At 49.8% G+C, this 15366-nt stretch overlaps 1 protein-coding gene across 1 annotated transcript; it reads left to right on the top strand.

Moving 5' to 3' along the window:
* Positions 1–9063: 9063 nt before the first annotated feature.
* On the top strand, positions 9064–10726 carry LOC119344894 (50S ribosomal protein L3, chloroplastic-like). The gene is made up of 2 exons (XM_037615185.1): positions 9064–9655; positions 10238–10726. Exons 1-2 carry the CDS (start codon positions 9151–9153, stop codon positions 10525–10527), a joined length of 795 nt encoding a protein of 264 aa, XP_037471082.1. The 5' UTR covers positions 9064–9150; the 3' UTR covers positions 10528–10726.
* Positions 10727–15366: the final 4640 nt, after the last annotated feature.

The raw sequence follows: 15366 nt of genomic DNA, 5'->3' as shown, positions 1-15366 counted from the left end.
ATGACTAAGCACCTTCGCACGCATGGATTTATGCCCAACTTTAATATGCCGATAAACTTTGCCCAGCGGGACCGTGGTAGAGAGGATGTGATACGACAACGCATCGCTGGTTATGAGGACGATGGGGTTAGAGACATGCTAGATGATGTCTTTGCTGCACAGCCGACACCTCCGTCACATTCAGCGAATGAACCGAAGGAGCCGGAGGAAACCGCAAAGGCCTTCCTGGAAATCTTGGCCTCGTCAAAGAAACCTCTCTATGAGGGTGCCAAGCTGTCTGTGCTGGATGCCATCTCGCAACTGATGGCAGTGAAGGCTGAGTACGGCTGTAGCCGAGGTTGCTTCGAAGCATTTCTGGGAGTATGGGCTAACAGCCTGCCCGAGGGCCATGAACTGCCGAAAACCATGTACGGTACGAAGAAAATCATGAAGGCGCTCTCCATGGACTATGAGAAAATACATGTTTGTCCAAAGAATTTCCTTTTGTTTAGACATGAGTATGCGGATGACAACTACTGTAGGAAGTGCGGTTCCTCTCGGTATATTGAGGTGGTCGATAAGCATGGTCAGAAGCGGCAGCTAAAAATCCCTGTGAAGGTTCTTCGGTATCTTGATTTTATAAAAAGACTGCAGCGCCTTTTCATCACCGAGGAGTCTGCCAAAATGATGAAGTGGCACAAGGAAGGGAAAAGGTACAATCCAAAAAAAATTGTACATACATCAGAAGGTGAAGCATGGAAGTCATTCGATATAAAGTACCCGGAGGAAGCAGCCGAGGCTGGGAATGTCAGAATTGCTATAACAGGTGATGGGTTCAATCCATATGGTATGTCGTCTAATCCATACAGCTGCTGGCCCATATTTGTTATTCCTCTCAATCTCCCTCCCGGCGCCATAATGCAACGCAAGACCATGTTCCTGTCGCTTATAATTCCGGGGCCTGAATATCCAGGGAAGAATTTGAGTGTGTTTATGCAGCCGTTGGTGGATGATTTGCACCACTCTTGGTACTTCCCGAGGTTGACATACGACCGGCATCTGCAGAAAAATTTCTTGATGAAAGTTTGGCTACAGTATTGCATGCATGACTTTCCCGGCTATGCCCTGTTCTGCGGATGGTGTACAAGTGGAAAGATGCCTTGCCCAGTGTGCATGCAGGCCTTGATTTTCATTTGGATGAAGAAGGGTGGCAAGTATGTTGCCTTTGACCAGCATCGACAATTCCTCCCTCCAGACCATCCTGATAGGGAAGACAAGAAGAACTTCACAAAAGGCAAAGTTGTCCATGAAGTAAATGAGATTCCAACGTTTTCTGGTGAGGATGTGCTTGCTCAGCTCAAAGCTCTTAAGCCTGCCTGTGAAGGGAAAGGCAAAGGCAAAGGCAAAGGTAAAGGGAAAAAATATTTTGAAGGATATGGTGAGACGCACAATTGGACTCACATTACCCCCTTCACGCAGCTTCCCTATTTTAAGGACCTCAAACTTCCATACAACATCGACGTGATGCACACCAAAAAGAATGTCGCAAAGTCCCTTTTTAACACGATCCTCAACATTCCTGATAAGACAAAGGATAATGTTAATGCTAGAGTCGATCAACAGAATATTTGTGATAGACCACGTCTTCACATGCAACCTCCCGCAGGCAGTCGAAAATCTTGGTTCAAGCCAGATGCTGACTTCGTACTTAAAAAGGATCATAAGATGGAGGCATTCAAGTGGCTGAAACACGTCGTGAAGTTCACTGATGGTTATGCGTCGAATATAAGTAAGGGGGTCAATCTTTCAACGGGCAGAGTGACTGGGCTCAAGAGTCATGACTATCATGTATGGATTGAGCGGATTATGCCGGTGATGGTTCGGGGCTATGTTCCTGAGCGTGTCTGGCGTGTGCTTGCGGAGTTAAGCCATTTCTTCCGAACGCTTTGTGCTAAAGAAGTATGTCCTGAGAAGATAAAAGAAATGCATAAGAAGGCGCCGGAGTTGATATGCAAGCTAGAGAAGATCTTCCCGCTAGGCTTCTTTACTCCGATGACACATCTCATTTTGCACCTTGCGAACGAGGTATTGTTGGGGGGCCCTGTGCAGTATCGTTGGCAGTACGGCCCTGAGAGACAGAACAAGCATCTGAGACGGAAATGTGGAAACAAAGCTAAGATTGAAGCTTCCATAGCTGAGGCAGTTATCCTAGAGGAGGTGGCAGACCTCAGGACAGCCTACTATCGGGACCATGTTCCCACGTTGCACAATAAGGTGTCTCGATACAATACAGAAGAACCCAAGTATAAACCCAAGTTGCCTCTATTCACCGGGCAAGGTGGCAGGGCTGGATGCTCGACATCTTATGTCATGCCACGAGATGAGTGGGAGGATGTCATGTTCTATATCTTGCACAACATCAAGGAAGTTGAGGATGAGTGGATGAGGTAATACCTTTGCACCATTCTTTTAGTCAATTCGTTATGTTCACTTTGCCTAGTTCTTATACCGCTTTTCTTATTGTAGTCGATTCGTTGAGGAAGAATGGACAGGAATGCTGCCTCCTACTGAAGTGGAGGCACTTGCTCTTCTCCGAAAGGGTGCTGATGGAAGGAAAAATTTCGTTGCGTGGTTCATGGAGAAAGTAATTTTTCACACTTTCAATTAAACTCATGCACCCTATAATTTCAATTAAACTCATGCACCCTATAATTTCAATTGAACTTGTAGGGAAATGATCCGACCGAATCAATGGATGAAGAATTGAGATGGGTTTCCATGGGTTTTGACCCTGTCGTCATGACATGCGAAAAGTATGATGTGAATGGGCATCGCTTCCATACAGAGGAGCACCAGAACAGTCGGCCTGATCCCAAAACCATAAATACCGGAGTCTTCACTGAAGGAGATAATAAAATAGATTACTACGGAAGGGTAGGAAAAATATACGAGCTTACATTCAAACTTGGCCGCGAACACCTAAGTCTCACTGTGTTCAAATGCCGATGGTTCGACCCCAAAAAGGGCCTGAGACATACGCCTTCTATTGGTTTAGTTGAAGTTAAACCATCAACCGTCTATGCCGGAGCTGATCTCTTTATCGCCGCTACCCAGGCCACACAAGTATATTATCTGCCTTACCCATGCCAGAAAGAGTACCTAAAGGGTTGGGAAGTTGTGTTCAAGGTGTCGCCGCATGGTAAGCTACCGGACCCGAACGATGATGATTACTACAACATAAACCCCATGACATACGAGGGAGTGTTCTATCAAGAGGAACATGATGACGTGGTCCGAAACAACGAGGATGATGACTTGGGTTATGTTGACCTGGACCCAAACGACGACGACGCAAGGATTGATGGTGAGGCAGTTGTGAATCAAAGAGACATAATTATGCTTGAAAAGTTAAATGAAGACGCTGATGATGAGGAAGAGCCTCCACCTCTGTCAGACAACGAAGAAGATATGCGTGATAGTGATGATGAGACCGCTCCACAAATAGATTACAATAGTGATGATTCATATGGGTTCTAGAAAATGTAAGTTCTTTTAATGATCATTACAATAGTATGCTTAATATGCACTTCTGGTATTAAGGGCGAGGAGGGTGGAGGGGAGGTTGATCCCGAGTTGTGGGGTGACTTGCCATCGGGTGCTCCGCAGGGGTGGCTGTGTGGTAATGCCGGACTACCTACACCACCTTCTATCGAGGAGCACAAGTGGATCATTGAACCTGTGGGGACAGAGTAAGTGCCTCTCAATCATATTTTCAACACATGACAACATTTTCTTATTGTACACATGGCAATCATTTGATTCTTTTGCAGAAACTGGATCCTTCGCGGAAATGGCCGTAAACCGAACGGCCTTATCACTGTCCTGTTGAAGCACTTTTGGCCTGGCCTATTCTGCCCGCGGCTAGACAGGGACCCGCAGCTGCGGGTTTTGGCCACGAGCTGGGCCCACTACGAGGCTTGCAGCAACGCGGAGTACGGGACAGCCGCTAAGGCCGTGATCACCAAATTTTGGGTAAGTTCTCTTCTTAATCACTTGTCTTCAGTTTCGTTCATAGTTTATCATTGGATCACTCAACTCATGCCTTGTTTGCTTCTGGTTTATGCAGCAACTCTATAGAGTTCTTGACGAGCACAAGGCCAGAGCCGACGTGGTCTTGCTTGCGGCTGCGAAGAAGAAAGCTCGTCAGTTGCAGTACGAGGTGCGATGGGTTGCCGTCTCGCAGTACTACCACTACTACCTGCACCAAAAGATGACCAAAAGTCAAGCGCAGAAGCAGCGACTTACCTTGAACAGGGAGCAGTTCATGATGGTAACTATTACTAACTTTTCATTGTTTCAAGCAGTCAACTCTATGTTTCGTGCTCACATGTCATGCTTCCAAAAATTGCATAGGTTGTTCCTCGTTGGTGCTATGGAAGGCATGACGGATGGGCGAGTTTGGTGGATAGGTGGCTCGGCGCCGATGCAGAGTTTGCTGCCAAGAGCATCAAGGGCCGGGCTAACCGTGGAGCCGACGGGACACACGACCAAGGAAACAGGAACCACTGGAGCTTCAAGGCCATGAAGGTATATCTATGTGCATGATGCATTTTTGTTCTTCTTTACCGTCATGTTCTTATGTATGGCTAACTTCTATTTGATGTTGTAGGAGGACAAGTTGAAGAGGCCGCTCTCAGACATGGAGTCGTGGAAGCTGGCCCGCGAGCAGAGTCGTCGCAAGGAGGGCGAGAGCCAGTACTACGACAAGACCGAGGAGCACCTGGGGTCTTACATTCATCACTATCAGGAGTTGCATCCGGATGTTCCTGTTGCCAAGGTCGCCCAGTCTCAGATCGACGACACGGCGGTGGTGGCCATCCAGGGGAAGAAGAATGGCCGGTATCCGTGTTTCGACGGCTTGATCACTCCTTCGATCTCGTACACACAGCTTCGGGCTAGCAACCCGAGCCAGCTAGAGAGTACGGGGCGTTCACAGACTCCTTTAGCCCGCCAGCATGCTGTAAGTACTTCCTCTTTATCTTTTTCTATCTAGCATTCTCAGTTTATTTTCAGCATTGCTCACTTAGAAACAATCTAAATTATGTAGGCATATAAGGAGTTTGTCGAGCATAGGAATCTCGAGGTGCGGGAGTACTTGAAACGAGTGAAGGCAAACGATGATTACAACCGTCAGATGATGACGGTTAGTTCTGCCCTCTTAAAACCAAGCTAAATTTTTGCACTTTCATTCCTTCTGATCTTCTAGTTTGCTTGTTTAACTAACATTCAGGCTATGTTGGCGGCTTGGAGTAACGGCACGGGTCCACCACAAATGGGACCCCCACCACCACCTGCGGGAGAACCCCCACACGTGCCCACGTTCGATGAACGGGTGGCACTAGGCAGTGATGGTCCGGTTAGTACATTTGCCTAACTACTAACAAACTAGTTCTCGTTCATTCAACACTATCATATCATATTTACTGTTAGAATCTTTTCTGAAACATGTAGGGGACCGGTGGGTCGACTCCTGCTCCGTCGACCCCAGTCACTCCGATCTGGCAGAGTGGTGGTGGTTTTGGTGGAGGTGGTGGTTTTGGCGGAGGTGGTGGTTTTGGTGGAGGTGGTGGTTTTGGCGGAGGTGGTGGTTTTGGTGGAGGTGGTGGTTTTGACGGAGGTGGTGGTTTTGGCGGAGGTGGTCTTGCTTGATGATTCCGTACATGTGGCCGTCGTGCCATGCCTTTCATATTCCTACTTTTATGATGTTTCATGTCTTGCACAACTTTTATGTTCATGAACTTGAGTCGGTGATGATCTTTAGATGATGTGATGAACTTGAGTATGTTTAGATGATGATGGTGAACTTGAGTATGTTTAGATGATGAACTGTCATATTTCTGCATAATTTCATATTGTTCTGTTTTGAAATGCTGTCAAATGAATTGGAAAAGAGAAAAAACAGGAAAAAAAAAACTATGCCTACGGCAAAGCCGTCGACATATATAAGCCTAGGAGTCACCAGGGCTCGCCACGTGGCGGATCTATGCCGACGGCTTTGCCGTAGGCATAGGTGAAAATCTATGCCGACGGCAAAGCCGTAGGCATACCTCTGCTGCCAGGAGTAACCAGAAGAAGACACGTGGCAGGGCTATGCCTACGGCAAAGCCGTCGGCATAGATTCATCTATGCCGACGGCTTTGCCGTAGGCATAGCCCTGCCACGTGGCCTTGCATGATTCGTCCCCGTTTTTGACGGCGCCGTCCGTTGCCGTCAGACGAAAAAGACTGCCGACGGCTATACTATGCCGACGGCTGACGCCAGGCCGTCGGCATAGGCCCCTATGCCGACGGCTTTACTATGCCGACGGTCTGACAAGACTACGCTGACGGTATCTACGCCGACGGGTCTATGCCGACGGCAGCCGTAGGCATAGACCTATGCCGACGGCTTGGGGGCCTATGCCGACGGCCCTTGGCCGTAGGCATAGACCGCGAGTCCGGTAGTGTTAGGGACTTGGGCGCCAACGTGTAGTCCCTGCAGAAGTTGCTCACCCGGAAGGTGGTCTTCTCCAAGGCCTCCCTAGCCTTTGAACAAGACCGCTCCATCAAGGTATCTACACACGTTTCCAATTACCAAACATATCTTTTCTCTTGGGCCACAGGACAATATCTTCGTCTTAATTATTTGAATCCATTATTAAATCTTATTCTTTGGTCGAGTTGAATCTATGAGTCTCCGATGGAGCAATGTCGTCTTTGTTAGGCTGCAATTATATGCCTGGGGGTGGTCAAACTGAAAAGTTCCGGGAAGATTCAGATTACAACTGTTATGTCGTCCAACTTTTTGTTAATATACACACTCGACAACTTACTGTTATACCGTCCAACTCTTTGTTAATATACACACTTGATTCTGTAACCCATGAACTCTTTGTCTCTCCGAGTACATGTTTCACATCTACTCCTGTTTGTAAAAAAACATTATAGTCTATTATGTGCTATATAGGCAAAAAATACATAATTGGTTCTCTTCTATGTGCTTTCCTTAATGAATACACTTGGTTCACAAAAGCCTTAGCATAATTTGTTGAACAAGTTTTGCCTAATTTTATTTCTTGCATCTCCTGTGGTAAGTTTTATTTCTTGGTACTTGTAAAATTGTTCAGATTACTTAGCTTCGTTCAACTGCTGTGTTGACTAAATCTACTGTGCTATAAACATATGTGCTTGCCCGTGACCATGTCGGCTATGTTGTTATTCTTTCTTGAATTGGTAGGTTGAAACCAAGAGGGCATTGTAAACTTTGATGACACTTTGTGGGAAACCAATTACTTCATGGCCAGAGGTGATTTTGGAATGGAGATTTCAGTTGAGAAGATATTCCTTGCACAGAAAATGATGATCTACAAGTGCAACCTTGCTGGTGAGCCTGTTGTCACAGCGATTGTAGGCACCATCCATTCCAATTGTCCATTGGTTTAACTTCAGTTTTTTATGTACAACTTATAGGCCGGACTGATTTTTTTTTACTTGCCCCTGATGAAGCTGTAGACTATAGACATAAGTTGCTGATTTTGCATGCTATACTTGTGTAAATGTTGTTCCACCTTCCCACTTTGTAATTTCATGGCCATTTCAGATGATCTAGGCATTTAATGTATGGAATTTACATTAGCACTAAATAAGGAATATTGGAAGATAGTATGCCACAGTATCTGTTATGAGGTAAAAAATAATAATTTTCTCACTTTAATATTTTAGTCATGACTTGTATTTTTATTTACTAACCTCTCTTCATAATTATTTTTGAATTATATTTAGCTTTTCAGAAAGTTGTAAAGAATAGTTCTATTTTTTGTGGGTAGTCAATCAAATTATGGTTCGAAATGGCTATACAGACGAAAAAGATGGACGATGTGAGGACGACTACCAATCCCTGTGGCCGTTGCTCCCATGTAGACATGCATGTACGGCTGGATTTTCATGTCGTGCATGAATCGTCTGGGATTTGTCGTCTGTATAGCACGGCTCATTATGGTTCTTGGTTGAAGCCCTCTTGATGAACGACGCCCCATGCAGTAGCGACAATGACCACATGGAAGAGATTAAGAACATCAGCAACATCTTGCGATGTTCCTCCTCATCGTTGTTGTCACCACCGAATAATGACGACCAGCTCATTAGATTGGAGCCTTCTTGAGAAGGCAACACACCTGAGATCGGGAGAGAGTGAGCGAGAGAGAGAGAGGGGGAGAGATCGAGGGAGGGAGGGGAGGGGGAATTGGGAGAGAGATCTTGCACACATTGGTAGAAAAAACATGTTCTGAAATATAAATGAGATTTGATGGTAAGTCATCATTGTGTTTGTTCCCTATCTGTCAGATACCATAACCTTACTGTCGGATGTGTTGTAGAATTATTATTTTTGATAAATATATTTTGAACCATTGATATTTTAATATGATTGTAAATTTGTCCATCCACGTATCACCTCAAGGAACATTTTTAGTTGATGGATGTAAGAAAGAAAAAAAGAAGTCGCCAATGCAGCCCGTTGCAACGCACGAGCGTTCTACTAGTTTTTTTTGATAATCACCTTCTTTGTTAATTGACTACAATTGTAGCATCTGATACAATTAAAGGAATGATAGCCGAAGGGGCCTCATCCATCCAAACATTAGGAGGATTGAATCTAGCTAGACTAGCTAATTCATGTGCTACCTTATTATTTTCTCTAAAACAATGCTCATAAACAATATGACTAAAGTCTAAAGACATGGAGTAACAATCATCAAAAATCGCACTGGCTACCGAAGATGAATAGCCATCTCTGAGCGCTTGAACCACGTCCACATTATCAGAATTCACCTCAACTTTGCTGCATCCAGTGGTGCGAGCGTTCTACTAGTTAATCGTAGTACGCCAAGGATTTGGAGGACGAATCGTGTAATTTTCTCCCTATGTGCCAGCCGGGTACGTGTCTTGTTGGTCCAGTTTATACGCTTTCGTCGAAAGAAGGCGTAATGCCATGAAAGCGCCTCCAACGGGCGGGAGGATAAGGGGAGGCAGCAGCAAACCCCTATCCGCACCGCATAAATCCCAAGCCAAAACATCACCGGCAGCAGCAGAGTGAGCGCCTCCGCCGCACTAATCTCGCTCGAATCCATCAGCCATGGCCATGGCGGCCGCGAGCATCGGCGGCGCACTGGGCTTCCTCGCCCCGCGCCGTCGCGGCGTGTCCTTCGCCGCGGCGGTGGGTCGTAGGAGGCCGTCGCTGGCGGTGGTGCGGGCGGCGTCCTACGAGGCGGGCGTCGGGGTGATGGCGACCAAGGTGGGGATGATGACCTACTTCGACCCGGAAAACGGGAAGCCGGTGCCGGTGACGGTGGTCGGGTTCCGGGAGGGGGGCAACGTGGTGACGCAGGTGAAGACCGCCGCCACCGACGGCTACGACGCCGTGCAGGTCGGGTACCACGGCGTGCGCGAGGACAAGCTCACCCGCCCGGAGCTGGGCCACCTCGGCAAGGCCAGCGCGCCGCCGCTGCGGCACCTGCAGGAGTTCCGGCTGGTGGCCGTCGACGCCTTCGACCCCGGCCAGGCGCTCGAGTTCAACGAGCTCTTCAAGGAGGGCGACCTCGTCGACGTCTCCGCCAAATCCATCGGAAAGGGATTCCAAGGTGAGCGACGCTTCGATCCCAATTCGATTTCCTGTCAATGCTTGAACCATCCCGTGTACCAACGCCTGAAACTACCAACATAGCAATGTCATTTCCTCAATGCCATTCATGTCAATGCAATGTATTGCTTTGCAATGCCTCTAACATTCGTTTCAGTGCTTGACAGTGTTTACAGTTCCTTTATTTGCCGCTTAATGCAAGCATTGGCATGGGAATTGGTTTAATTTTCTGAATGTTAGGAACATTGACAGTTTGTCACATGCCCGTGTTTCATTTCCATTGATTTGTTTGTCTGAAGGTTAAGAACATTGACAGCTTGTAACATACCCATGGTTCAATTTCTGAAGGCTGACAACATCGATCAACATTCTTTGTGCTGATAGTTTTGAATATTGACAGCTTGATGCTTTTCTGATAGCTAAAATGGGACATTTTGAGTTGTGCCCTTGATTTATCTTAATGATGGCTAAGAACATTGATAACCTGTGACATTCTCATGCTCCATTTTCAGATGTCTAACAACATGGATCGGCATCTCTTATACTCTTAATTTTCGCCTCATGGTTTGTCATTGTTGTGCAGGTGGAATTAAGAGGCACAACTTCAAGCGTGGTCTGATGACCCACGGTTCCAAGAGCCACAGAGCCCTAGGTTCGATCGGTGCGGGGACAACCCCAGGGCGGGTGTACAAGGGGAAGAAGATGCCCGGGAGGATGGGCGGAACCAAGACCAAGATCAGGAAGCTCAAGATTGTCAGGATCGACAATGATCTCAAAGTTGTGATGATCAAGGGGGCCATTCCTGGGAAGCAGGGGAACCTTCTCCGCATCACGCCCGCGAAGATTGTCGGCAAGAACATCCCCAAGAGCTAGATCGGTGCTGCGTTTCATCTTGTAAGAGTTCATTCGTTTCCTTTTCCATGACTGGCACTGTTGTATTCCCAGGTCCAGGTTTTGTATACATGTTCAGTTTGCTAAAGCTAATCTTTGGATACAAGTGCATTCTCCTCTGTGTTGTCAACCACTTCACCTTCTTTTGGACTCAAAACGAAGCAGATTCTCTCTATTGTCATATGCTTGGGGATCAGATTTTACTGTAATTATAGGTTGATTATTGATATTGGCATGCCAAAAGGGTACATGTCAGGACCTCGGAAACAACCGATGGAATCCGAGAGGCAGCTGGCTTGTCGTGATACAGAGATACAGAGTTGTTTGCAGGGAAGAAAGTACAGACTGGAAGGGGAAATGGAAGAGAATGATTAAAAAAAATCGATAGCTTGCCTCCCACCCACCCTCTGCGCTGCCCTTTATATCAAAGAGGCAGTGCCTATGTTTGGTTTACAATGGTTAAACTCTTCTTACATACTTAGGTACTTTTTTGGTGCAAAAATTGCAATTAATCCGAACACTGAGTAGGCAAGAATGTAGACCATCAGATCGACTGGCAGCACTAAGCTTGCATCCTGGTCGTTCCCTCTCTCCCTTCGCTGTTTAGCTCTGTTCTGAACATTCTGAACTTTTAAACACTTGCAAGTAGCTTCAGCCTTCAGGCACCAGGTTATACCTGGGGCCTGACAGTGCATCACTGCTTCACATATGGAATGAAGGGCAGTGCCAAAACAGTGACACAACAATAACAGTAATGAAACAGCGGTACTTAAGAAACGAAACACTGAAAAAATGTACGTCAGCTTATATCAAGCAAAATTTACCTGCGCCGTGATGCCGCCTGTGAAATCCCCAGTTAAATCAGAAAGGACCCGAATATATATCTAACTTCAGATTTTTTAAAATCTGGCGACCTCAGATACGTCAGATCCCGATTGGACGCACGGCAATTATCCACTGCAACATGTCAATGTTTCTGATAATTCTACGCTACATGACAATTTTCATTGGGCGCCGCTATGCGTCTTCGGGCGGATGTATTAGAACATCTGCCGCATGGAGCACCGTTGAATGAGCGCCTTGACAGCATCGCACGTGCGTGACCACCTCCCTATTTCCTGCAACAGCCGCTCGGTTTCTGAAACAGAATCCCCTCTCCGTCGTCATTCCACAGCTCCACCCAGCGCGGCGGCAGTCGCCGCCACCGCAAAATCGTTGTCGCCGGCGCGCCGGGGAACTAGTCCTTGCCGTGCTTGCCGGAGTTGCTCCTTCCTCCTCCGTATCAACCCCGCGAGCAGCTGCTAGCTCCATTCGAGCACGATGGCGGCGACCTCTCACGCCCGACGCTTCTTCGACGATTTCTGCAACCGGAGCTATAATTCTAAAACATGCCTCATGTTGCAATGTCTGATCACTCACTCTCTAACGTCGGGCGCTCCTGCGGCGCTGCAACTCGGGTTATGTTTCTGAAACGAGACCCTTGTTGCAGAAAAAATATCTTCACAACCGAAACATTTCCTATACCTTCTACCTCCAGGACCCCGCGGCGCCGGAGACCGGGGAGAAGCACATACTCAGATCCGGCCTCCAGAAGTTCTCATCCACTAATTCGGTCTGGGGTAGGTACGACTTTGTGAAGAAAGCCGATTTGGCCGCATCCGGGTGCCTCAAGGATGACTGCCTAGTGATCAAGTGCACTGTCAAGGTCATTACCAGGCTGATTGACGACCGTCAGGAGGGCGACGACAACACCAGCGTCATTGTGCCACTTGCGGACGTAAGCAAAGATCTGTCTAATCTTCTAGACAGCGGCCTCAAGGAGGACCTGACCGTCAGGATCGGCTGGTTCAAGAGATTCAAGGTGCACGCGTGCGTGCTCGCTGCGAGATCGCCGGTCTTCCGAGCCCAGCTGTGCGGCGCCATGATGGAGAGCAGAGAAAGCAGCATCCGCGTCGAGGACGTGGATGCCAAGGTTTTCAAGATCCTGCTGCATTGTTGGGTCAAACCCAGTCTACAGGATTGAACACAGCTGCCGTTGCTTAAGCTAGGCTTTCTCCAGTCCAAAAGCCTGAGGTAGCTAAGTAACGTGAGGCTTTCTCTGGTTAGAAAGGAGCTGAGTAGTGGACGATGAGTAGTAGCAGTCTTTCTCCAGTAAAAAGCCTAATGTGGAGAACTAGTATTAGACTTTATCTAGTCAAAAAGGCTGAGCTGAATTAGTACTACAGCTCATGTACTACAGCCTCATGTTTGCATGCATCCCTATAAAAGGGCATATGCACCTCCGTTGTAAATCACTCCTCCGAGCAATAGAAAAACAACAAGCCAGTTTCTTCTACTAGTGCTAGTACGTGAGCTCCTCACTTCATGTGTGTGTGCGGCAGCAGCTTGTGTGCAAACATCTAGCTAGTTCTCCTCTGTTGAGTGTACAAGTGAGAGCTATTTACTAGTACTCCGGGCTAACAATTGGCATCAGAGCCTCAGGTTATGCCGAAGCATATGCCGAAAGGAGGCGTCGCCGACGATGGTTCCAAGACCGCCGAGCAGAGCTCGGCTGAGGACACCCGTGCGGCGGACGCGCTCGCGCTGCGAGGCAGGCCGGGAGGTGAGCTGGGTGCGCCACGCTCCGTGCGAGACGTGGGCATGTCCAGCACCTCCTTCCCTCTCCTCACGCGGACCAACTACCCCAGTTGGTCGGTCATGATGAAAGTCATCATGGAGGCGCGGCATATGTGGAAAGCCGTGGAAACCGGCGGTGTCGAGTACGAGGAGGACCGGCTGGCGATGGAGGCGATCTTGCGCTCCGTCCCAGAGGAGATGGTGCTCACCCTTGGCGCCAAGGAGACGGCCAAGGAAGCATGGGAGACCATCAAGACTCTGCGCATCGGCGTGGAGCGCGTACGAGAGTCGAAGGCCCAGACCTTGCGCCTCCAGTACGAGGAGATCCGGTTCAGGACCGGTGAACAAGTTGACGACTTCGCCTTGCGGCTGCAAGGTCTCGTCAACGAGCTCGCAACGCTCGGAGATCACATCGACAACAAGATGGTGATTCTGAAGTTCCTTCGCGTCGTCCCCAGGCAGTACAAGAAACTGGCCTGGTCCATCGAGAGCTTGGCGGATCTCTCCACCATGACGATCGAGGAGCTGGTAGGGCGGCTGAAGGTCGTCGAGGAGCGCGGCGATGAAGCCGACAACCGTGCTGGCGGCGAACTACTGCTCACCAAGGAGCAGTGGGACGCGCAGCTTCAGCAGCGCGGCCGCGACGGCTCTTCCGGCAGTGGGGGAGGCGCCCCCACGGGAAGCAGAGGTCGCGGCAGAGGCAGAGGCCGCGCCCAGAGCGGTGGCGGCAACCGCGGTCGCAAGCCAAGCCGGGCAGGGCGAGGCGCTGGCAACGGTGGCAAGTGCCGCTACTGCGACATGTCGGGTCACTGGATCCGGGATTGCCACAAGAGGAAAGCCGACGAGGCAGCCGCGGCAATGGCAAACCTCGTCTAGGCTGACGTGGATGGCGGGCCGGCAATGATGCTGGCAAGAGTCGAGCCCGTGCAGGAGAGCACAGCGTCTCTCGCGACCACGGCTCCGACAACCACCCATTCCGTGCAGGAGGCACGGAACCCGTCCACGGGAACCATCACTCCAGTGACAGGCCACACCTCGACAACGACGTTTTCGGGGCCTGTCGACTGGGAGGCGATGAAGGCTCGGGTGTGGGGGAGCCACACCCCGGCGACGGCATCCCCAAACTCGGGACCCGACAAGGTCGCGCAAGTTGGCGCGACAACGACGCATATGGCGGACCATGCTCCGACCATGATGCTGGCGACCATCGACTCCGTGCAGGAGCGCACGCACACTCAGGTCAGCCACACCCCGACAACAAAGTGTTCGGGGTCCACCGAGTTGACGGGAGATGGCTCCCTGACAACGGTGTGTGCGTGCGGCTACGTCTTCCTCAACGAGGAGAGAGCCGTGACCACACCCACGCTTGCAGGCGGCAAGCAAAGTGAGGGTTGGTTCCTCGACACCGGCGCCACGAACCACATGACTGGTTCGGTTGACGCGTTCGCGGAGCTGGACCGTTCAATCACCGGGAAGGTGCGGTTCGCGGACGGATCTGTGGTGGAGATCCACGGGCGCGGGACCGTCGTCTTCGCCGACAAGGGGGGTGATCACAGGGCGTTTACGGACGTCTACTTCATCCCGGCGCTCAAGAGCAGCGTCGTGAGTGTCGGACAGCTCGACGAGGGCTGGTTCGACATCGGCATCCGCCGCGGTGTTCTCACCGTGTGCGACCAGCGGAAGAGGCTGCTCATCGAGGTAACCCGTTCGGCAAACCGCCTCTACAAGCTCTTCTTTCGACCCGTGCATCCTGTGTGCCTTGCCGTGGGCCATGTCTCCAACGCTTGGCATTGGCATGCCCGGCTAGGACACCAGCACTTCGACAGTTTGCGGAAGATGGCGCGAGGCAACCTCGTTTGTGGGCTACCTCACATCGAGCACGCCGACGAGCTGTGCGATGCATATCTTGCCGGGAAGCAGCGGCGCCTGCCCTTCCCGGAGAAGGCACGCTATCGGGCACAGAAACCCCTGGAGCTGGTTCATGGGGACCTCTGCGGCCCAATCACCCCGGCAACGCCGGGAGGGCGTCGCTACATCCTGCTTCTCGTCGACGACTATAGCAGGTTCATGTGGGTGATGCTACTCGCCTCCAAGGATGAGGCGGAGCGAGCCATCGTCAAGCAGCAAGCGGCAGCAGAGGTCGAGTGCGGCCACAAGCTGCGCGTGCTGCGCACAGACCGTGGCGGCGAGTTCACGTCGGCCACG

This window comes from Triticum dicoccoides, unplaced genomic scaffold (genome assembly GCF_002162155.2).
Source record: "Triticum dicoccoides isolate Atlit2015 ecotype Zavitan unplaced genomic scaffold, WEW_v2.0 scaffold19121, whole genome shotgun sequence".
NCBI classification, from domain to species: domain Eukaryota; kingdom Viridiplantae; phylum Streptophyta; class Magnoliopsida; order Poales; family Poaceae; genus Triticum; species Triticum dicoccoides.
This window is presented reverse-complemented; position numbering and strand designations above follow the sequence as displayed.

Excerpts from the sequence above, each read along its gene's own strand:
- LOC119344894 (XM_037615185.1), top strand. The coding sequence starts at position 9,151 with ATGGCCATGGCGGCCGCGAGCATCGGCGGCGCACTGGGCTTCCTCGCC. Across the intron at positions 9,656-10,237 it reads CATCGGAAAGGGATTCCAAG|GTGGAATTAAGAGGCACAAC; the intron begins GTGAGCGACGCT and ends ATTGTTGTGCAG.